At 40.3% G+C, this 25383-nt stretch overlaps 1 protein-coding gene across 1 annotated transcript in view; it reads right to left on the bottom strand.

Annotated features, from left to right (window-relative positions):
- Positions 1-25383, bottom strand: part of DNAH7 (dynein axonemal heavy chain 7) — a 707015-nt gene that overhangs the window by 586961 nt on the left and 94671 nt on the right. The window contains exons 12-13 of the mRNA XM_033944671.1: positions 21992-22216; positions 9732-9878 (exon numbers count right to left, since the gene is read on the bottom strand). Of these exons, the coding sequence (XP_033800562.1) occupies positions 9732-9878; positions 21992-22216 (372 nt within the window). The remainder of the gene's footprint in view (positions 1-9731; positions 9879-21991; positions 22217-25383) is intronic.

Here is a 25383-nt window from a genome sequence, read left to right as displayed (position 1 = left end):
GTACTAATATACATAAAAGAAACCCTAAGATGCCCTAATATGCACAAAATAAACCCTAAGACTCTATATTATAACACCTGAGAAATAGAAAGAAATTAATTTCTTCCTGAACAGTGCAAAATATAGACAGCAGATATAAATTCTCAAAACTGACACATTTCAATCAGTAAACTGAAAATAAAATCATATTAAAATCATATTCCCTACCTTTGTTGTCTGGTGATCTAATCATCTTTTCCCAATCTCTGGTTGCACTTCTGTCTGTGTTCTTATGTTTCCATGGCCGCCTTATCCATTTGCTGTTTTTCTCTCCTTCTTCACTTTCTGTCCTACATTCTTCTTTGGTTTTAATTTTTAACATTCAACTTTCTTACATTTTTCTGCTTTCTTCTCAAAATCTACTTTTCCGTGTCTTCCCTTCCCATCTATCCATGTGTATAATCTTCTCTCTCTTTCTTCTCCCCTATTCCCATCTATTCCACAGGAAGCATTTCTTCTATCTCTCTTCCCTGCCACACTCATTGCTGTGCACCATCTCCTCCCTCTCTCTTCCCCCTTCCCTCCATCCCTGTGCACCATCTTCTCTCTCTCTCTCCAGTGGTTTGACATCAGTCTTCCCCCTTACACCCTCATGTGGTCTGGCATCTCTCTCCTCTCACATGGTCTGGCATCTCTCTCCTTCCCTCCCTCTTCCCAAAGTCTAACATCTCTCTCCTCTCCTTCCCGCAGTCTAGTATCTCTTTCTTCTCTTCTTCCTTTATCTGGTCTGACAACTCTCTCTTTCTCTCTCTTCTTCCATCACCCTTCTCCAGAATCTGACATCTGTCACTTCTTTGAGTCATACTTCCCAGTGTAATATTTTTCTTTCCCTCCTCTCCACCACTATAATGTCTAACAATTCTCCCTCTTCTTCCTTTCCCCATTCTCTTTCCCTCCCACTCCATGCACCTATGCACAACAATTTTCTTTTTCTCTTCCCTCCCCCACTTCCCAGCACCCCATCCATGCATCATCTGTCCTTCCCAACCTCCTCCCAGCCTGTGCAACCTCTGTCCTTCCATGTCTCCCCCAAGCCAGTGCAGAATCTGTCCTTCCAACCTCCTCCCAGCCCATGCAACATCTGTCCTTCCCTATCTCCCCCCACCCCCGCCTGTGTAGCATCTGTTCTTCCCCACCTTCTCACCTGCCCTCCCATGCCATATCTTTCCCTTTCCAACTATCCTTCTATTCTATACATCTCCATCTACACCCTCCCCCCAGCTCTACCCTCTCTGCCTTTCTCTTTCCATCTTCCCTTCAAGTATCTCATTCCCCTTTACTTTACAGCACTCAAAGTCCAACTACTCTCTTTTTCTATTCCTCCAGACCATTGACCACTAGTTGCCCATGTTTCTGGCCCTATAAGTCCTTCCCCTTCACTCCCCACCTGGCACGTCTTTTCAACCCATTCTATTTAAAAAAACAAACAAACCAGCCCTGGGGGCTTCCTGGCCCGGCATGTCCTCCTCTTTTACCTCCGCTCACATTTTTGCTACAGGGGAATTGCCAGCTGCGGCAGCGATTCTGAAATTAAACATGCAGCCTCCCACCCCGCATTCCTTGTGTTGAAAAAGGAAGTTGCATTATTGGGGGTGGAATGCAGCTCAAGGAACACGGGGAGGGAGGCTGCAGGCTGAATTTCATTGTCCGTGTTGAAGGTGACAGACCGGCACGCATAGCTGCCCTGTTCGTACCACCCCCTCCTAACGCAGACCCTGCTGCTCCACACACCTGCACCCTCCCCCATGGGTCGCTATTGTTTTAAATGTTATGGCAGCTGTGGCACTGAGTCTACCAGAGAAGACTTCTAACCTCTACCTGCCCCGGAACTCTTCATGCAGCAGCCTCCCACCTAGGCAGGAACAGGAAGTCGCTGCTGCATGAAGAGTTCCGGGGAAGGCAGATGGCAGAAGTCTCATCTGGTGGATGCTGTGCCTGCTGGAAAATTTAAATAATAGCGATCCGGGGTGGGGACAGGAAGGCAGGTGTAGGGAAGTCTGGAGCTGAGGGTGCTGCAGGCGCTCGCTGGATGAGGGAGGAAGAAAGGAAGAGGAGGAACTGAAGCATCAGCAATTTTGGGGGAGGCCACGGCTCCTGTGGCCACCCCAATTCTGATGCCTATGTTTGTTTTTTGTTTGTTTTTTTATAATTCTTTATTCATTTTAAAACTTTCATCAAGTGTACAAAAATTGCAACACAATAACATAGATTTAACCACTTGTACATCTTATCATTATAACTTATAGTTGTAAATATAATCCTCCCTCTCCCATCCTGGAATCCTTTTAGTAATTTTTATTTTACATGTAATAGAAACCCTCCCCCACCCCACCCTTATCTTACATATTAAATATAGAAATATTAAGAAAATGGCATCAATCATGACAAAAGGACGTTAATGGTTCCCAAATTTTAATGAAGTTTTTATAATTTCCATTTTGCACCGCTATTGATCTTTCCATTCTGTATATGTGGCAAACTGAATTCCACCAAAATTTAAAATTGAGCCTACTATGGTCTTTCCAGTTATTAATAATATGTTGAATGGCTACTCCGGTCAAAATCAATAAAAGTTTGTTATTACACATTGATATCTGACTCTTTTTTCTCATAGACATACCAAAAAGTACAATTTACTTGATCCCAGATTGAGTTCCAAAAGGCTAAGATATGGGGACAATAGAACAAAAGATGATCTAAAGTCCCTATATCCAGATTACAATGCCAGCATCTATTAGACAAAGAACTATTTAACTTTTGCAATCTAACTGGGGTCCAAAAAGCTCTATGTAACAAAAAAAACCAAGTTTGTTTCATAGACGCTGACATTGTACATCTCATTCTCCAAGACCAAATTTGTGGCCATTGAGATGCTGAAATATCATGCTTAATCTCAATGCTCCAAATATCCCTAAGATTATTTTTAGGCTTTTTTTTAACCAATTCACTAATAGTTTTATACCAGTGTGCGGCCTGATGTCCCAGAAAGTCCGCCTGAAAACATAAAAATTCTATGCTAGGTTGATTATTCAAATTTTTTCATTCAGGGAATCCTGCCTGAATGGCCTGCTTCAATTGCAACCAACGAAAAAATTGTGATTTGTGAAGCCCAAATTTATGTTGCAATTGTGTAAAATCCAGCAGCTTACCATTAGTAATTACATCATTTAAAGTTCTGATACCTGCAATTAACCAATGTTTCCAGACGATCTTAAAACCGCCAATTTGAATCTTGGAGTTTAGCCATATGGATTGATTCGTTGAATTATTAATAGTAATTGCTGTTAAATTACTGACAAACCGTAATGTTTTCCAAGTATCCATTAGAATTCTATTTTCTTTGTACAATCTGGGCATCTTGATACTGAGCACATGAGAAAGATGTAAAGGAAACATGAGTCGCCATTCCAAATATAACCAATCAGGAGTATACTCAATGAGATCCAGGAGGACCCAATACATACCTTGACGTAAAATATAGGCTTGATGGTACCTATAAAAGTTTGGAAAATTTACCCCGCCCTCCTTAATTGGTCTTTGCAAAGATGCTATAGCAATTCTAGGAGTTTTACCAAGCCAAATAAATTTTATAATAATCGAGTTCAATTTTTTATAAAAAGATCCATGAAAAAATACTGGTAGCAAACTACAGGTAGAATCATCATTTTAACCGTTTGAACTCTCCCCCACCAAGATAAATGTAATGGATTCCAATGCTCACATAATTCCGTAACCTTTTTTAACAGCCTTTTTTCATTTTCTTTTACAGTCTTATCTACTGTATTTTTAATCCATATTCCTAAATATTTTAAACCATCATCCTTCCAAACGAAAGAAAAGTACTCAAACATACTTTTTAAACAATGTACATTGAGTGGAAGAAGTTCAGACTTATTCCAATTTATTTTATATCCTGAAAATTTACCGAACTTGTCTATCAAGTCTAACAAACAAGGAATGGAGGAAACAGGATTTCTCAAATATAATAAAATATCGTCTGCATAAGCAGAGAACTTATATTCCCAATCGTTACGAGGAATACCCTTTATCCCCTTTGCTTGATTAATAGCTAATAATAGGGGTTCTAATACTATATCAAAAAGCAAAGGAGATAGTGGACAACCCTGTCTAACTCCCCTATGTAAATGAAAACGAACTGACATTTTATTATTGATATATAATCTTGCCATAGGGGAGCTATACAAAGTCTGAACCATTTGAATAAATCCTGAACCTATACCAAACCATTCCAATGCTTGATACATGAAATCCCATTCCACTCTGTCAAATGCTTTTTCTGCATCTAAAGATATGGCAAAAGCCGGATCATTCATATTTTTAGTTAAATTTAAAGTGTGGAATGTCAATCTTGTGTTACTAGAAGAATGTCTATTCGCAATGAATCCAGTTTGATGTACATCAATTATATAAGGGAGAGCCTTAGCCAATCTCATAGCCAAAGTTTTAGCCAGTAATTTTCCATCTACATTAATTAAAGATATCGGCCTATAGTTTGATACCGAAGTAGGATCTCTATTTGGCTTAGGTAAAACAATAGTTAAAGATTCTGCCATAGTACCTGTAATACAACCTTTATTTAGTTGATATTGATATAAATTTAATAAATGAGGGAGTAACGCATTTTGAAATGTTTTATAAAATTCTACTGTAAAACCATCCCCACCTGGAGCGGATCCAACTCTAAGAGACTTCAATGCAGTTTCTACTTCTTTTAATGATATAGGCTCATCTAGTCTTCTTTTTATATGATCAGGAAGTTTTGGACCCACTAATAAATTTAAAAATTCCACACCACTTTGAAGTTTATCAGCATAAGATTCGGAAGAATACAAATCTTTATAAAAATTAAGAAATTGATTTAAAATATCATTAATCTGAGTATGCAAGTTTCCATTACTATCTTTAATTGCTATTATTTTTACTTTTCTTTTTTTTTGCTTTAAGATAATTTGCAAGTAATCTTCCCGCCTTATTGGAACTTCCATAATACAAAGTTTGCTGGGAAAATAAATCTTTCCTCGCCAATCTTGAAGAAATCTCATTATATTTCCCTTTTACTTTTAAGAGTTCTTGTAAAGTATCTTTCTGCCAATTACTAATTAATTTAGATTCTAGAAATTTAATTTCATTTTCCAGATCAGTGAATTGTTTAACCAATAATTTCCTAGTATGTGCCGAATAAGAAATGATATGACCTCTCATAGTAGCTTTAAAAGCATCCCACAATATTTCAGTGTTAATATCCACTGTATTATTGATTTGGAAAAATTCAGATATCTTTTCCTTAAATTCTTCAAGAAAAACTGAATCTGCAATCAGTGTATTATCAAATCTCCAAACTGATCTATTTATTTCCTATTTATCTAAACTACATTTAATCCATACCCCTCCATGATCTGACAAAATAATTGGATCAATGGAAGCTTGTAGCACCTGTTTTACCAATGAATTTGAAACAAAAACATAATCAATTCTTGAAAAAGATTTATGAACTTGTGAAAAAAAAGAAAATTCCTGATCATTAAAATGAAGAATTCACCATATATCTTTTAAATCACAAGAATTTACCAGATTTTCTAACCCTAAAGATTTTATATTTTTACTTGGTTTTTTTATCCATAAAAGGATCCATCACAGCATTGAAATCTCCAGCTACAACTAAATTAGAAGCAGCCAGTGGGAGTATTAATTGTTGTAAAGATTTAAAATAATCATTTTGATTCGAATTAGGGGCGTATACATTAATCAAGGTCAAGATATTATTTCCCATTCTCATTTCCACCTTAATCCATCTTCCTAAGGGATCAAACTCCAACATTTTAAATGAAGCTGAACATTTATTACTTATTAAAATAGCAACCCCCGCTTTTTTCCTAACTGCAGGGGCGAAAAAACAGTGCTTTAACCATTCGCCTTCGAGTCTTTTTGATTCAACATCTGAAAGATGCGTCTCTTGGATGAAGTATATATTAGCTTTCTGTTTTTTCAAGAAAGTAAGCATTTTTTTCCTTTTTACAGGATGATTGAGACCATTAACGTTAAGGGAAAAAATTTTAGTCTCCATTATATTTAATAATTATCAAAAATCTCTTCTCAAATGTAAAGAATAAATAACAAATTAATTAATGATTAGATGCCATTTTCCAAACCCTCTTCATTAGAATATAACACTTCCCCCAGTTATTATCAATCCCTTTGTTAATCCCGTTCCCACCCATCCCCCCCTAAATAATGACATATATAACTTGGAATCACACATATAAGTACAGATGAGTCCAGAAAGTTCCCCAACAGACCACAATATTAAGACAATATTATAATATATTCATCTTTTTATATAATTCTCTTGTTATTATTATAATCATTCCATAAATATCCATCAAAAACCTCAACAACCAATTCCCAAGCTGTATAGATCTAATTGATCTAATGTGAAGATAATATTAAGATTATCTTGCTTGGATAATCAATAACTAATTATTCTTAATATCCTTTAACATATAATATTAACATGTATAAAAGGAGACAAATTATAAATCTATAATTTACTCGTAATGAAATCAAATCGCTTCTGCTCATATGTGCACAGTAACCATCCTCTTTAGAAGTGTACAGATGTTAATTAATACATTTTCCATCACTAAAGACATATGAATTTGATTCATATTAGAATTAGATATTCCCTATTGAAAATATATTCTATAGCTATCAATGAGATTCAATGAAAAGCAATTAAAATTTAAATTAAATATATTGAAATATTAATTCTTATACAGAATGAGTTCAGCACTAGATCAAAGATAAGATCATTTTTGAAAGAATATTCCTCAGTGAAAGATCCTAGTGCGTCACATTCCCTGCGTACAAATTTACTTCCAATTGATCCCAAAATCATAGTTATAAACAGTAATGGAGTCATAAAACTCAATATTCCAGTTCTTCTTTCTCCTTTTTTCTTATATCTTCCTAGTCATACTACGATAATATATTAAGGTTAGAATTTCAGGAGCTATAAGGAATGAGCAATGAGACACAAGGAATGCAATCCATCTCCTAATATGCAATAAGCACGAGACATGCCAGTTAATTATATATGTCCTTCCCTTGCACAATAACCACTGTTCAGTCCAAAGATGATATCTGCGATGAAGATTCAAATCAATAAACAAATAGTTCCAAGAATTCCATTTTCGATGCTGGTGTCTTTTCTGAATAAAGATTCTCGTTTCACCATACCAATCGTATCTGGAAATCAGTCTCTTTCTTTCTTGAACAGAAAGGTGAACTCCTCAGTTCAAAAGTTTTAGTATGAATGGCATATCCCCTATGCATTTCGATATGCAAGTGATCATACAACTTGGCAATGTAGTGAGCATAATGTTCCACCATATTCCTGTTAATCCTGCTGTAGAATTATTCTTAGTTTCGTACTCATCTTCTATAATTCAGTCATTGTGATGAAAAAAAATAAATAAATTCTTTCTTCTTCGAGTCAGAAAAATGTCCAACATGTGGTATCATGTACAAAGGATCCATTTTTTCAGTTTATATAAAAGGCAGATCTCATAGCCCAGCACATTATACATAAAATATATATTGCATGCTTACTGCAGCTAATAATTAAAAGTTACTCCTGCAATATTTGACTAGACCTTTGTTAGAATCTTACTGCAATAAGAAAAGGCAGATAAGAATATTTTGTAAGTTGTAAATCTTCCAGAGAGGAATGTTCAGTACAATATATTACCTCATGCATTTGTAGTGCTTATAGAACTCAGAATGCAATTCAAATCCTCATTGTAAACTGGGAAGATTCTTTTACCGGTACATATTAAAATAAACTTTAAAATATAAAAACAATTCTTTATATTATATATACTATAAAGCATATAAAACAAGTATTATATATACTATAAAACATATAAAACAACTGGAATAAACCACTCAGATTCATTCATTCATAGGCTGCTCTCTTTGAATTAAAAATTATTTAAGCTTCTCAGGGTTATCAAAGCTGAATGTTTTATTGCCCATTGTAACTTTCATAACTGCTGGGTACAACAACCCATATTTAGCTCCAATTTCTCTGAGTGATGGACGCAAATCTAAAAACTGCTTTCTCTTCTGTGCTGTGGATTTTGCAAAATCTGGGACAATGTGAATCTTGGCATCTTGACAGCGCAGATTTTGATTTTCTTTTGCAAGTCTAACAATTTCTAGGGCATGCTGAAATCTTAACACCTTAAAAATTATCGGTCTAGGTCCAACAAATTTATCAGATCTTCTGGTTGGGACTCTGTGTGCCCTTTCTATTTCAATAGGGTGTTTTGCTTTAAAAGGCAGGACTTTAATAATGAAGTTTTCTAAGAAGGATATCATGTTCCCTTTCTCCACCCCTTCCGGTATCCCTATCACTCTCAAATTCGACTTCCTCATCCTGTTCGAGCAGTCCTCCAGCTCCCTGGTAAACAAGTCTATTTTCTCTCCGTCCTCTTTAAGTTTTTTCTTTAGAAATTCAAACCCTTCAACATTCTTTTCCAGTTGGTTAACTTTATTTTCTAAGACCTCCGTTCTCCTATTTAATGTGGATACTTCATCCTGTAACTCGTTCAGCTTTTTTGAGTTTGACAAGACAATTTCTTTTATGGCTTTAATTTCTTTAAACATTTCTTCTTCCCATTTGCTGTCCTTTGGCAATGGAATTTTTGAGGGTGTCACCGGCTCCAGTTTCGATCGCTTTACGCTGCCAGCGTTTGTTATTGCCGCGTCATTTTTTGTTTGTTTACCGGAGGCCATCCTGATTTACTAATTTGAAAAAATTCAAAACTTTCTATTTTTCCTGACACTAGTTTATTTAATATAATGTCTGTTAATAGCAGGAGCTCCTTCCTCACCCGACCATTCGTGCAAGGTTCCAAGCCACGCCCCCCGATGCCTATGTTTGGATTGAAGGGAAGGGAATTCAGTTTGTATTGGAAAATAGTGAATCAATGTGGAACTTTGACTATATAATTGAGATGTTGCATACTATATGGTTGCCTAAGATATAATAAAAATATTTAATAGCAAACATAAAATCCCCAAAATCATAAAAGTATATTCCCTATGGGCAATTTTCAAAATTGCGTGCACCGATACGAAGTGTTCAGATACATTTACTTGTGAGCTTTGCATCAATTCTCAAAATAAAGTACAAGCATACTTTCCCTTTAAAATTGTCCAAAGAATACTACCCAGAACTATTATTTGTGAGTACTTTTTTCCATTAAAATATACATGTAGATTTGAAAATGTACTACAAGAATACTATTTCCTAATCCTCCCCAACCTAAACCTGCCTCCATGTACACTACTTTTTACAGAGCTGAAAGTACGTGCATTATTTATTCCGCATATATTTCAGCTTCATAGTAAAGGCTGGGTAATTTTCAGCCAGCCAACATACCCAGAACAACAGTATCTGAAAATGATGCTCCTCATTTCTGTACATTCATATTTTGCAAATTTCCCTTGGTTTATCTATTATATTTTTTATCTGATGCTCTGGGCAAGAAGCCATATAAAAGCCCAAATTATTATGATGATGATAACAATTATTATTGCATATGGCTACAAAAAGAAAAATACAAAACACAAATTATGCAATCACACAATTGTAGCATTCTACATACTTTCTCAACAGCTGCATCCAATTTTGTGTTCAGTGCTTGAGCCTTTCTAAGGTATCTGTTGACATCATGAAGCTCTCCAAATGTGACAAATTCTTCAACCTGCTTAGAATAGCTCTCTAATTCTTCCACAAATCGATCACAACGGAGCTACCAAAAACATAAAAGAAAAAGAAAATGCACTTTTTAGAAAGCAGTGTGGTAGCTGTGTTGGTCCACTTGAAGGCAAGGAAAGAAAGGTTGACAAATAAAAATAATTAGGGCCGCATTTCTGAAGTAGGCTATGAAAACTGTAAGCCTGTTTATAGCTATTCTACAAGCTGTTTTAAATTCCATTGTATTTCTTTTCATTACTTTTTATTCTTTTTAGGGCTGCATTTTGATTAAAATTTGTAATCACAATTAATCACGTGATTAAAGGTATGTTAATTTTTTCCCACTGCAGTTCCTTATGTCTCTAGGCAATGGAGAGTTAAGTTAATTGCCCAGAATTACAAGGAGCTGCAGTAGGGGGGGGGGGGGGGAAACCATGCCTTTGATCATGCAATTAATTGCAATTTAAATTTTAATCATAATGCAGCCCTATAAAAAATGTAAGAAATCATAGTAGGACTTATAAAATATTGAATTTGTTAGCCTAATAAGGGTGTCATCTGTGCTCTGTTTTTGTTTATATATTCTGGCAGTGCCATCTTTTACTCTGACCTGCTCTTTTTTTTCTCTCTCTCTCTTGAGGAAGGGAGTGTTCATTTCTGAATTCCAGCAAAAATTGCTGCATGTTTCTGGTATCAGCAGCAGCAGCTATAAACTTAAATACAGCCATCGCGGGACCTTCCTATACCTCCCCACAGCTGCCAACTCTTCTCTAGAACAAGGAAGTGACGTTGGAGAGGGAGGACCAGCAGCCATGGGGAAGTACAGGAAGGTCCTGCGATGGCCGAATTTAAAATTTACTGTTCCTGTAGCTGATTCGGGAAAGCAGCAGTAACAGAGTAATAAAAATTCCCAGAAACGACACAGAAAACAACACAAAATGAAAAATTGTAAGCTGCTCCTCAGTATTGTGGAATACATTGTTTATTACAGGGAGACTGTTTCTTTGTGTTTGCTTACTCAACTATTCTCCTCACAACTTTATAGGCATTGCTGGGAAAAAAAGACTGCCTTTGAAACTTCTGAAAGCTAAGGGGCTCATAATTAAAAAAAAAAAAAAAAAAGGTTCAAAAAGTGGCCTAAATCGGTACTTGGACGATCAAAAAGACAGATCATCCAAGTACCGATAATCAAAGCTGGTTTTAGATGTATCTAAAACCAGCTTAGGCTTTTCCCCTGCCTCTAAACACCTAGAGTATAAAGAAGCATTTTTAGAGGAGGGGAAAGGGCAGGAGGAGGGCCGACCTAGACTTAGTCATACTGCAAGTATAACCAAAAGTCTAGGGAGAAGACTCAGTTGGAACTTATACGTTTTGACTTAGACCAAGTCAAAACAGGTATAAGTTCCGAATAGGGGCCACTGAGCTGATTGCAGTTGCCGCAATCAGCTCAGTAGCCCTGGCAACCTGCCCATCTCCTACCACAATGATTGCGGCAGGAGAGATGACTAATCTCTTCTGTCGCGATTGTGATCCCCCACGAACTGCTGAGAATCGCGGCAGGAGATGCCCAATCTCTGCTGCCGGAACCCTAACCCTCCGGCGACAATAATGATAGGAGGGATCTCAAGCCCTCATGCCGGTACCCAGTGGCGTACCTAGTGGCACCCGGGGCCCATCATTTTTTGACACCCCCCACCATGTAAAAAAATATTTTTTGTAATGACCATGAAACGGAATAAATGGTCAGAATAGAAACAGGCAGTGAAAATTTTCTTATATTCCAAACATAACATAACATAAATTATGTCTGAATTGTCATGACATCAGAAGTACATATGGAGTAGTTGCAGGTGATGCTTGGGACAGTTCTGATTGTGTTAGTTCGGTTTTATGTGTTTTTTGAATAGAAGGGTTTTTATTTCTTTTTGAAGGTTTTGTAGTCTGTGGTCGAGGTCAATAGGTTGTAGAGTTGGGGTTTGAGTTTTGCAGCTCGAATGGCTAGGAGGTTGTTGAACTGTTTTTTTCTTTTGACGTTTTTTGGTTGGAGGGTGTGTGAATGGTGCGTGAGTTCTTATATGTCTGTTTGAGGTGGATTGAATTATTTAGCTGAAGAAATTAGTTACCCCCTCATCCCACACACACTAATTCTCTTCCATTTTTGTTCCCATTATAAAAAACACTGATAAGTTCCCAGAAAAAAAATACATTAAAATAAGAAGTGAAAACAAAGGCCCCTACAGATGAGAACATAACATAAGAATAGCCTAACTGGGACAGACCAATGGTCCATCATGCCCAGTAACCCATTCTCATGGAAGCCAATTTCCTCTATTTTCAGACCCATTATTTCTTTCCTCCCCCCCCCAAAGTTTGGCATATGCACATCTCTTTGAACACCCCCTTCCCTCCATGTACTTCTAAACCAGGGTCCCCCCAAAGGCCTGTCCCCCCTTAAAGGTCTGCCTGTCTCCCTTGAAGGCCTGCACCCCCCTTGAAGGCCTGTCCCACCCTCTTGTAGGCCTGTCCCCCCCTTGAAGGCCTGCCTGCCTGTCCCCCCCTTGAAGGTCTGCACCCCCCCGAAGGCGTGCACCCCCCCCGAAGGCCTGTCTCCCCCTTGAAGGCCTGTCCCACCCCCTTGTAGGCCTGTCTCACCCCCTTGTAGGCCTGTCCCACCCCTGAAGGCCTGTCCCCCCCTTGAAAGCCTGCCTGCCTGCCTGTCCCCCCCTTAAAGGCCTGTACCCCCCCTTGAAGGTCTGCACCCCCCCCGAAGGCCTGAACCCCCCCCGAAGGCCTGTCCCCCCCTTGAATGCCTGTCTGACCCCCTTGTAGGCCTGTCCCACCCCCTTGTAAGCATGTCCCCCCCTTGAAGGCCTGCACCCCTCCTTGAAGGTCTGCACCCCCCCAAAGGCCTGCACCCCCCTGAAGGCCTGTCCCACCCCCTTGTAGGCCTGTTCCACCCCCTTGTAGGCCTGTCCCCCCCTTGAAGGCTTGTCCCCCCCCTTGTAGGCCTGTCCCCCCCTTGAAGGCCTGCCTGCTTGTCCCCCCCTTGAACGCCTGTCCGCCCCCTTGAAGGCCTGCACCCCCTTGAAGGTCTGCACCCCCCGAAGGCCTGCACCCCCCCGAAGGCCTGTCTCCCCCTTGAAGGCCAGTCCCACCCCCTTGTAGGCCTGTCCCACCCCCTTGTAGGCCTGCCTGCCTGTCCCCCCCCTTGAAGGCCTGTCCCCCCACCCGAAGGCCTGCACCCCCCCGAAGGCCTGTCCCCCCCTTGAAGACCTGCCTGCCCCCCCTTGAAGGCCTGCACCCCCTTGAAGGTCTGCACACCCCCGCGAAGGCCTGTCCCCCCCCTTGAAGGCCTGCCTGTCCACCCCCTTGAAGGCCTGTCCCCTGCCCTTGAAGGCCTGCCTGCCTGTCACCCCCTCCCCCTTGAAAGCCTGCCTGCCTGCCTGCCCGCCCACTCCACCCTGAAGGCCTGATGCCCCGACCCACCCCGAAGGACCGCTCGCCCCCCCTGACCTCCCCGCACCACCTATGAAGCAGCCCGCAGCAGGATCGCGATGTCAGCGATCCCTGCGCTGCTTCGGCACTGCTTCCTGCGCCGCGGTCCCACCCCTCCACTGACATCAGAGGAGGGGCGGGACCGTGGCGCAGGAAGCAGCGCCCAAGCAGCTCAGGGATCGCTGACATCGCGATCCTGCTGCGGGCTGCTTCATAGGTGGTGCAGGAAGGTCAGTGGGGCGAGCGGTCCTTCAGGGGTGGGGGGGACTTAACGGCAAGGCTGGGAGCACCCCCTCAGGGCTGGCACCTGGGGCGGTCCGCCCCCCCCCCCCCCCCCCCCCTTGGTATGCTACTGCCGGTACCCCAACCCTCCCGCGACAATACCAGCAGGAGGGAGCCAAGCCCTCCTGCTGAGGTGCATGCCTCCACCCCCCAAACACCCCCCCCCCCGACAATACCAGCAGTAGGGAGCCCAAGCCCTCCTGCTGAGGCGCAGGCCCCCACCCCCCTCAAATATGGGCAGGAGGGATTCCAGGCCCTCCTGCCCACGATGCAACTCCCACAATCACCCCCAAACCCCCGAACGGACCCCCTAATCCCCAACACCCCTCAACTTATTTTAATATTGGCTGGACGGGTCCCAAGCCCAGCTGGCAGGCCCATCATCCTTGGAATGGCGGGCCTAGGGCATGATTGGGCCAGGCACTTAAGGCCCACCAAAAGGAATGGCCTAAGGCAACTAGGCCATTCCAAGGATGGTGAGCCTGACGGCTGGACGGCTTTGGGACCCATCTGGCTGGCCGGCCAATGTTATGGTAAGTTGGGTGGGTTAGGGGGGCCATTTGGGGGGGCAGTCGGGGGGGTCACAGGGGTGAACCGTGAGCAGGAGGACCTGGGATTCCTCCTGCCTGTATTTGAGTGGGGGTGGGGCCTGCGCCTAGGCAGGATGGCTTGGGCTTCCTTCTACCAATTTTGTCGCGGGAGGGTTGGAGTGCCGGCAGGAGGGCTTGGGATCCGTCGTGCCGGTATTGTCGTGGGAAGGTTAGGGTGCCGGCAGGAAGACTTGGGCATCTCTCCTGCTGGTATTGTTTTTTTTTGGGGGGATGCCAGCAGGAGAGATTAGGAATCTCACCTGCCATGATCAATGAGGGAGATAGGATTCTGTAACCGGTGTTGTTTTTGACGGATGCCGGTTACAGAATCCAGCTTTTAGGCAAAGGACTGGCCCCTCTTTTGCCTAATAGGTCTTCTTTTGGGTGTTTGGGACTTGGGCGATTTTTTGGTTGGGGAATGTGTTTTAATTTTAGACATCGTGGTGGGCTGGGCGATTAAACTACTGAACGTAGAGATAGGCCTATTTTTTTAAAAAAAACAACTCATTTTAGACTTTTTTTTTTTTTGAGAATAAACATTTTCCCTGCTGCTACTTTCAGCGTTTAGGGGCTTAGGCCAAAAGGGGACTTAAACTTTTTTTTTATTTTGTCCCTCCACATTACTCAGAATTTCTTATTCTGCTCTTAACACTGATTATAGCATTATACCTGTTTAATTTCTCTTCTCCCTAACTGCTTCTTACTAAAAAAAAAAAAAATTATCTGTCCTCTGCTAAATCATATTTCCTCTTCCTTTTCATAGGAAAAAGGGTAAGACTTGTAGTGCCACCCACTCACCCCCACCCTCCCCAGGAATCACTGCTCATATATATAGAATCAAATAATCAAGACTACTTAAATCAATTCACTTCCCAACCAATCAAGATGACCTTTATTCAGTGCAATCACTGTGATGCTTTAATTCTAAGACTCATTGGGCTACATTTACTAAGCTTTGCGAACCTTCTCCGACCAGTTTGCAAGACTTCTATGACCCCGACCCGATTCACTAACCTGCCTGATCCGATCTGCATATGAAAATGAGGGGAATGGCATGCAAAGTAGGAAGAAGGAACACCGATTGGACTGGCCGATCCTAAAAGAAGCGACTGCTGAGGACTAGTTGCTACTGTCCTTACCGACTCTCATGCTCTCTGCTGCCCTGCAATCTCCCACGTTTGTTGAGAGGGAGGGGCGTTTTTTGGACAGGTCTGCCTGTCTTTATTTTCTTTTTTTACCATGGCACAGATATTTTGCGTGTGTTACAAAGCAAAATATCTGCCCCATAAAAAAAAAAATGAAAAGACAGGTAGACCTGTCAAAAAAACGCTGCCCCCCCTCCCCCCAACAAACATGTTACCCCCGCGACCCACAAATGGCAGGAGGGATGCCCACTCCCTCCTGCCACCAGCTGCTCCATCCGACGCTGCCCTCCCTGCCCATGAAAATATGGTAAGAGGGATGCCAACTCCCTCCTGCCACCAACCGACGCAGCAACCGACTGGCCCGGCACACACATACACACCCCCTCCGTACCTATAAGTTGAGAGCAGGAAGGGTGCTCAGTCCCTCCTGCTCCTTAGGCCTCCAGTACAGTCTTTGGGAGCAGGAGGAACCACAAAGTTCTCCTTCTTCTGCTTCTCTTCCCGACGCAATGCAAATGTGGGCCTTAGGCTCCGCCCCAGTATATCATGTGATGCCCTAAGGAAGTCCCTGATTGGCTCAGGTGCCTCAGGCCCCTCCCAAGGGAAGAGCCTGAAGTGCCTGAGCCAGTTAGGGCCTTAGGCTCTTCCCTGTGCATCACATGATGCACCGGGGCAGGGCCTTAGGCCCACATTCACATTGCATTGGGAGGAGGAGTAGGAGCAGGAGGAATTTGCAGTTCCTCCTGCTCCTGAAGAGTGCGCTGGAGGCCTAAGAAGCAGGAGGAACTGAGCACCCCTCCTGCTCCCAACTTTTAGGTACAGGGGGGTGTCGAGCCCGTCCAGTTGGGAGGGGGTGCTGGGCCAGTTGGGGGTTGGGCTGGGCTGGCCAGTTGCTGGCAGGAGGGAGTCGGCATCTCTTCTGCATTTTGGCGCATGTGGGGGGGGAGGTGTTCGGCACTTTGTCGGGGAGGGATGCTTTTTTTTTCTTTTTTTTTTATAGGCCTGATATTTTGAGGCCCATTTAAAAAAACGGAAAAAAAAAGCTGGCAGAAGTCCTGACAGCAGTGACAGGAGGCTGCTTCTCTTGTCACTACTGTCAGAGCTCTTCCCAACTCAATCTCTCAACCAGCGATCCGTGCAGTCAGTTGGGAGCGTGATTCCGATCGCCCTCATTTGCATGAGGACGCATCATGAATCGAGCGGCCGGCAACCTCACAGATCGGATCACTAACAGATCAGATCATATCCATGAGGTTTTGGATGCATGGAAGACAGCCTGGACACCGTCTGCAGCTAAGTATTTGTTTGTTTTTTCCTGCTTATCATTGACTGTGTTTGAGACTCATATATGTGCTGCTTGCTTTACTCACATTTTTTTAAGTTTTGTTATTTGGCATGCTAGATTTTTTTTTGAGGTGGTTCCTACGAGGACTACAATAGTGTTTCTCACTGCTGAGTGAACTGATACATTTTGGACCTTGCTTAATGGTTGTTTATAAGTGGAGTTTTTTGCCATATGAAGATGAACTGAGGCTTTTTCTCCACTTTTTTCTTGTTTTTTTGTGTTAAGTGAATGAGTGGGTCTTTGTATGAGTGCAGTGGGTAGACCTGGTAGTGTCTAGGTAGGTCCCTCCTATGGTTTCCAATAGGGCATAATTCATTAGTTTTAGGAGTTTTGTATGTCCTTCCTGAGATTTTTTTTGGGTAGTTAGTGAATCTAGCCCATTATTTGGAGACTTAAGGCTTGCACCATCTGTCTTCAACTTGCTAGTATTAAGGAGGAGCTCTGCAAACTTAAACAGGAATTAAATACAATTAAAGCAGCTTCCATCACTCCACAAAATCATACCAACTTACCACCTCTATCTCAAAGAATAAAACCATCCAGGAATAAATGGGTCACAGTAGGCTCAGGAAGACTGTGACATGTAACACAGAAACATCTACCTTCACAAATATTACTGCTACAGAATTTCTTTGCGCCACTAGTGCATTGCAATACTCAAGAAAACAAAATTGAGGTGGGACTGGAACCAGTGAAGATAACTCGAGAGAGAAAGTGCACCCTAAGTACAAATAAAAAAGCCCAAAACAGAAAACTATTGCTACTAGGAGATTCCATCAGTAGAGGAATTAACCTTGGAACACAGGACGAAGAGATCAAAATAGTGAAATGACTTCCAGGATTCTCAGCTACCAGCAGTTTCTGGCAATACTGACTATAATTTAGGAAGAAACTAAGGATTATAACACCGATGCTGTTATCCATTTGGGAACAAATGACCTGGCCAACAATTCCACACTTGCAGCGCAGATGGATTGGATGCAAACATACCAGGATATAATCTTTTTAGGAAGGACAGAGATGGACAAAGAGGTGGAGGAGTAGCTCTCTATATAAAGATCGATATCCAAACAACTGAAATGCAGTGGACCTGGGGAGAGGAAGAAGCGATAGGGATAACTTCTAAAAGAGAAGATGAAACTTCTAAATACGTGGGTGTAGTCTACAGACCTCAGTCTCAATTTTAGCAAATTAATAAAGATATAAATGCAGATATCCAAAAGTTTGGAAAGAAAGAGGAGGTGCTGCTGTTGGGTGACTTCAATCTGCCAGATGCGGACTGGAAAGTTCCATCTGCGGAATCGGAAAGAAGTAGGGAGATTGTGGATGCCTTTCAAGAGGCTCTGCTCAGACAAATGGTGATGGAACCCACAAGGGAAAAAGCGATACTAGATCTGGTCCTCACAAATGGGGAGAGTATCTCTAATGTTCAAGTGGGTGCCCACCTGGCAAATAGCGATCATCAAATGGTTTGGTTTGATATAACAGATAAAAGTGGAGGGCAGCCCCACAAAATTCTAGATTTCAAATGTACAGACTTTAGTAAAATAGGAGCGTACTGAAGAAAGAGCTGTTGGGATGGGAGGACATAAGGGAAGTGGAAAAAAGTGGTCTAAGCTGAAAGGAGCAATAAAAATGGCTACTGATCTTTATGTGAGGAAAATAAATAAAAACAAGAGAAAAAGGAAACAGAAATGGTTCTGAACTTGTGGCAGAGAAAAAATGGCAAAAGAGCTGGTGTTCTTGAAATATCAAAATACCCAAGTGTAGGAGTGCAGAAAGGAGGGAGTGGAAAACATGAAAAAGGATCTGCAAAAGTTAGAGGAATGGTCTAATATCTGGCAACTAAAATTCAATGCAAAGAAGTGCAGAGTAATGCATTTGGGGATTAGAAATCGGAAGGAGCGATATATACTGGGAAGTAAAAAGCTAAAATGTAAGGATGAGAAGACGGGCCTTGGAGTAATAGTGTCTGAAGATCTAAAGGCAAAGAAACAGTGTGACAAAGCGGTGGCTGTTGCCAGAAGGATGCTAGGCTGTATAGAGAGACGCATGACCAGTAGAAGAAAGAAGGTGTTGATGCCCCTGTGCAGGTCGATGTTGAGACCCCACTTGGAGTATTGTTTTCAGTTTTGGAGACTGTTTCTGGCAAAGGACATAAGAATACTTGAAGCAGTCCAGAGTAAGGAGACAAAAATGGTAGGAAGTTTGACATATGAGAGACTGGAAGCCCTGAATATGTATAACCTAGAGAAAAGGAGGAACAGGGGAGATATGATTCAGACGTTCAGATACTTGAAAGGTATTAACATAGAACAAAATTTTTTCCAGAGAAAGGAAAATGGTAAAACTAGAGGACATAATTTGAGGTTGAGGAATGGTAGACTCAAGAGTAATGTTAGGAAATTCTTATTTATGGAGAGGGTGGTTGATGTATGGAATGTGCTCCCGAAGGAGGTGGCAGAGAAGAAAACGGTGACAGAGTTCAAACAAGCATGGGATGAACACAGATGATCTCTAATCAGAAAATAATGGGTATATATTGAAGGAACTAAGGCCAGTACAGGGCAGACTTGCACGGTCTGTGTTCCATATATGGACATTCAGTTGAGGACGGTCTGGGAAGGGCTTCGATGGCTGGGATGGTTAAGATGGGCTGGAATGAACTTTGATGGAGATTCCAGTAGATTGAACCTAAGCACACTACAGGGCAGGGCTCTGGGTTTCTGGACCCAGAAATATTTAAGAAAAAAGACCATTTAAATTAAATGATTAATTTATGGAGCATCTATGGTTGGGCAGACTGGATGGACCATTTGGTTCTTTATCTGCCATTATTTACTATGTTACTATGTAAAGTGTGAAAAATGAGTTATGGTGTGAAGACTTTTACAAGGAACTGTAACTCTGAGTCAAGAAATAAAAAAGGTGAATATAGTTCATTAGATTGTGAGCTCACTGGGACAGAGACGGAGTTTTCTAATGATTGAAAATGTAATCCTCATTTCCAATGTATTACTATTGTACACTGCTTAATGCTCATGTACAAGCAGTATATCAAATATAATAAATCCAATCCAATATAAGTGGCAAGCCAAGGCAGGTTTACAATCCAATAAATTAAGTACAGTTGTCCCAGGGACACAATGTGGTCTGGAGAAGTTCGGTACTGTCATAGAGTTGTTGAGATTAAAATTGGAGATTATCTCTAGTAGGAAGATGAGATGAGTAAGAACAACTCTATCTGAAGGAAATGTTGAGTAAAGTGAATGGTATTAGAGATTGGAATCAGAGGTGACACTTCCTGCAATCATGGAGAGTGAGACTGCTATTGATGCCATTTGGCAAACACCGTTTTCGGTGCTATAGATGCCTGCGTCATTTGGCAAGGTGAGGAATGGGAATCCTTAGCTTGTTTACTTGATGCTGTTGGCGTCAGTACCAGAACAGCAGACACCAAATGATGCGACAATTATGGTGCTGACTTCAAAGCGGTGTCAACATCCGGTGTTGAGAACATCTGTGATGAAATTGGGGTCCAAAAAGTTTCTCCTGTTGCAGATGTCAAGCCTTCAAAGAACATTTTTATAACTTTGAACAATGATTAAAATAGTCTAGCTGATGCGCAGGACCAAGGCGCTGAAGATACCAATTGTGTGGATCGGTGACTGTTATGGCTCTATTTTACAAATGGTCTTTAATATCTGTATATTTTATAAATAAAGTACCATTTGAAGTTTGTAGTGTTCTATTGCACCAAGACCATCTTATGAAGCTTATTGATATAATGGGCCTGCCCAGCTGCTATTAATAATTAAAACTGGAAAATAAAAGCATGCAAGGTGATACAAGGAGATTAACTTTGAAATTATTTGAGGTAAATGAATGTGGACTATCAGTAAAAGGTTATTCTAAATCGGCTATGATAGAATCAAACTAAATTAAAGTTTAAGCTGGAATTCTTATAGTCCAGAAGTTAGAAAGGAGAAAAGAACATGCTGACAAAGGAAAAGCTTATGTTAAGAACTGACAGAGATTAATAAGATTCCATTGTAAAGTAGGCAGATGTACAGAAATGGGATAAAGGTTTTCCAAGAAGAGCAGGAAATTCGGGTTTTTACAGAAGGACCTTTACAGAAGCCTCAAAAGGAAACCTGTTCCTTAGAGATTAAATCACACAAAGCTAATTGGAAAAGTTCTGTAGATTAGAATGTACATCACATTTAAGGAAGGTTAAGTAGAGGCCACAAGGATAGAAAAAGTGAAATATTGCCACCTGCTGGGTTTAAAATTTGGGTTTAGCATTGGCAAATTTAGGATTTGACGTAAGGTATTCCTGAGAAGGAACTCATGTGATTAACTGTGCCATTATATTCCAAAGTATGGTAAATATTACAAATGATGTCACATAGGATATAAATCTGTTTGATGTTGATTTCTCCCTTTGGAGAGCACTGAAATTGTGATGGCTTGTATTGGCTCTCCCCAGACATGGGAATCATTAATAAACCTATTTAATTATTACATGGCTTTTTCTCATGTCTGTTATTTGAATTCACAGAACTGAATCTCTAGCCCAGTTATGTTGGGAGAAAGAATCCATTCTTTCAATTCTTTTTGGCCCCGCTGTTCAAGTCTCCCAGCCTGGCTTGAACAAGCTTGTAGAAGGCTTCAACATTGAGAGGAAAACTGCCGATGCGAGATCAAAGGAATCAATTTTTCCTCCAACAGTCTGATAAATTTGCCAAAATAAATATTCAATACCACTGGCCAGAAAACTTGCTGAAGGCCCAAAAACAAAAAAGGAAAAAATTTTGGGTCAAAACTGAGAAAACAAATTAATAGTAAAGAAAAAGAAAATAATTACGAAATCAATACGGGAAGGCACAAAAAGGGAAAAAAGGTAGCGCAATTGGAAAGACTCCAACTGATGGTCCTGCAAGTCGGTATTGGGCGGGAAGGCATGATATGGCCCTCCACATATACAGTAGAATCTGAGGATTAGGGTGCATCATCTCGGCACCATACTTTAGGTGCCATTTACTGAATCCATCCCACAGTGATATAATTACCTCCAGAAAGACAAAATTTACAAAACAATTTTTTCAGCTTTGTATCTATGGAAACATTTTCAACAAACTTTGTTCACAAAGAGATTTCAGAACAAAAAGCTGAATATTTAAGCTATTGTTTCTGTCAATTTTCTATGACAGTTAACAACCCAGCAAATAAATAACAAATGTGATTGGAAGGTTATATACAATGGACAATATTAATGCTAAACAGTTAATATATTGTGTTACTTCCTTACCCTAAGTCCATCTTGGTACTGTTCAGTCTTCTCTTTCACCATCTTTTTGTGTTCCTCAAAAATATCCCCCATGCGGCCATACCACTGAAATGTGTTGCTATTTAACCGAATATCTCCTGGAGAAAATGAAGCATAGTCTACCAGGAAAGCAAGGCGGTTTTTAGCTTCCAGTAGTTTGTGTTCCATCAGAACCATGTCCCTGGATTCCACTTTCTTGACATATGCCTACAGGTAGAAAAATAAGACCTCTCTTATAAACAGACAGCTTTTATAATAAATAATAAACGGTGCCAAATTGAGCACATTTATTTTAATAAATTTTTTATTAGCATTTTCACAAACATACATCTTATACATATATAAAACAATCTGGCATACATATTATAATATCTAATACAATACAAAATATATTATGTAGCCATACAATCATCCAAAATAAAGGAAAAACATATAACGCAAAAATTAATAATAGAAAATTAAAACATAAACAAAGAAAATCTGCAGAGTCTCTTTACAGAAATAGAGTATTATAGTAGGTACCTACAAAAGTCATCTAGCGGGGCCCATTTCAGTATGAAACTAGCAATATTGTTATGTTTAAAAGCTATAATTTCTTCATATTTCCTAATTATACACAAGTGATTCCACCATTCGTAAAAATTGAGATTAGAATTATCCTTCCAATTGCAGACAATAGGATGGATATCCTGAATAGAGAATGACTAGGTGACAAAATTCATCACTGTTCCCATCCCCGCGGATAACCGTGGGAAATAATCCCATGTCATTTTCTAGTGTCTATTTCAACCTCAGTCCTTCTATACCAGCATTCGTCAAAGCAAAGCTTGTGGGTCAGTGGTTGTGGCCATTCATACTCTGATTCTTCCCTCTCTCCTTAAAGAATGACATGAAGATGATTTCCCTCGGTTATCTGCAGGGACGGGAACGGTGATGAATTTTGTCTCCGTGTCATTCTCTAATCCTGAGCCATCATAGTGTCAAAAATTTTAGAGACTTTTGATGGAATTGAGAAACCTGGGTTTGAGGAGAGGAAAATGATGGTTCTGTAAGAGATAGAAATACCACTGTCCAAAAGGTCCTAGCCAAATGTTTGACCCGAACAGATATACATTGGGGCACTCATAAAGGAGATGTATAAAGGAACCAGGCTGAGATTTGCAGGACCAACACTTCCCTGATGAATTTGAAAGTTTGAACTTGGTAATTTTATTAGAGGTCATGTAAGCCCTATGCAAAACAAAAAATATAGATTGGCAAATTGAAGTTGACATAGTGGGCCGAGCTGATAGAGACCAGAATGAGTTCCAGTTTATTTCATCTGTGATTAAATTCAGTTCTTCCGCTCAGAGATCATTAAAGGGGATTGCCCCTTCATCTATTGTTTCTCGCATAATTTTATATATTTTGGAGGTTCTTTTTTCACCCATTAAAAGAATGAATGAGTTTAGAGAAGTTAGGTAAAGTAGGAGCCTCAACGTTACACAAGGATAGTAAAGATTTAAAAGACTCTGAGATCTCTTGCCAGTTATGTACAACAACAGAAGGGTGGTCCAACATTCATTTCAGGTCATGTATTGGTTTGATTTTACCTTGAAATACTACCTGAGAAAAAGCCCATATATTCCTTATTTTGCAAATCTCCTCGATCCCAGATATAATATTTGAATCAATGGCACCATTAAACCATAGGGGGACATATTGCATTTCCAAACAATTATCATTAATAGATGTGTAGAATGTAAGGATATTGGAAGCTGAAGACTTTTTAAGGATATGTTATATGGAAGTTTGTCCATAAACGATGCTAAGTGTAAAGGTATAGGAGAAATTAGCAGTTTCTCAAATATTAACCATCTTGGAACATTCCATTCATCCAAATTTTGAAACCAGCCTAGATATTGAGCCAGTCTAAACGCTTAGGCCTTCTTTTACTAAGGTGCACTAACCATTTTAATAGCCTCAGCTCTACCCTACCAGGAAAGAAAAAGAGGAGACCAAGATTGTAAAATAGAGGTGGTTAAATCAATAATGTAATTGGAATTCAAAGAAAGTGTTTTAACCACGGAGGAACTATACCATATGCACATATATTTTATCTTTTCAGGTTCCCATTTAAAAGGGTATTGTGAGGCATGACATTTTTGTATGCATGGAGTTAAAGAAAGGAGTGCTGATCTACCCCAATTGATTTTATAGACAGAGAAGTTTGAGAATTCATTAATAGAAGTTAGTAAGTGAGGGATTGAATCCAAATAGGTATATGCAAGTATATTGTCTACATAAATTGAACTCTTAAAAGAAGAATCTTTAATGGATATATTCCTGATAGATTGGTTTGCTCTGATAGCAATCGCTAATGGTTCTAGAGCTAAATTAAGTAAAAGAGGAGAGAGTGGACATCCTTGTTTTGTGCCTCTCCTGAGAGGAAAGTATTTGGATAATAGGCCATTGACTAAAATAGAGGCTTGGGGATTATTATAAATTACTCTGACCATCTGAATGAATTTTTGATCAAAGCCAAATCATTCTGAAGTATGAAAAAGATAATCACACTCTATCCTATCAAAGGCCTTTTCGGCATCCAATGAAAGTGTTAATATTGGATCCTTGGAATGAGTAGTACGTGCCAAGATATTCCAGAAGAGATGCGAATTATCACTTGGATATCTGTTAATTGTGAAGCCATTCTGATCTCTGTGCAATAGGGTTGGAAAAACTTCCTGCAGTCTATTAACCATAATTTTAGCATAAATCTTATTATCTATATTGATTAATGAAATAGGTCTATAGTTCTCCACCTTAGAATAGTCTCTATCGGGCTTAGGGATTACTATTATAGTAGAATTTAGAAAGACCCCGCCACAGGAAGTATTCAAGTTCATGACTCTGTAAAGATATTGTAGTTTTGGGATTACAAGATCAGAAAAAGCGTGATAAAATTCTATATTTAACCCATCATTACCTGGAGCCTTACCCTTGGGCATATTCTTTATAGCCCTGAGAATTTCTTCTTTTTGGATATCTCCTCTCAATAAAGCATTATGATCACTAGATACTGTAGGGTGAGCTAAATTTTTAGTAAAATTATAAAACAAGGGTTCAGAAAACTGGATTTCTGGAGAAAATAGTTGTGTATAAAATTTTTGAAACTGACCAGCTATATCTATGACTGAAAAGTAAGAGTTATTATAGTTATTATGGGAATAAACTATATTAGAGACTCTACTTCTATTTATTTTGGATTTTAAATATTGTGCAAGCGTGTGACTGGCTCCCACCTTTTGGAACTTAGCTCTGAACTTGTTAAGAGAGACAACATCTCTGGAGAAATTCAAGTTTTCTCTTAAAATATTCCTTTTTAAAGATGCTTT

This window comes from Geotrypetes seraphini, chromosome 5 (genome assembly GCF_902459505.1).
Source record: "Geotrypetes seraphini chromosome 5, aGeoSer1.1, whole genome shotgun sequence".
Lineage (NCBI taxonomy): Eukaryota > Metazoa > Chordata > Amphibia > Gymnophiona > Dermophiidae > Geotrypetes > Geotrypetes seraphini.
This window is presented reverse-complemented; position numbering and strand designations above follow the sequence as displayed.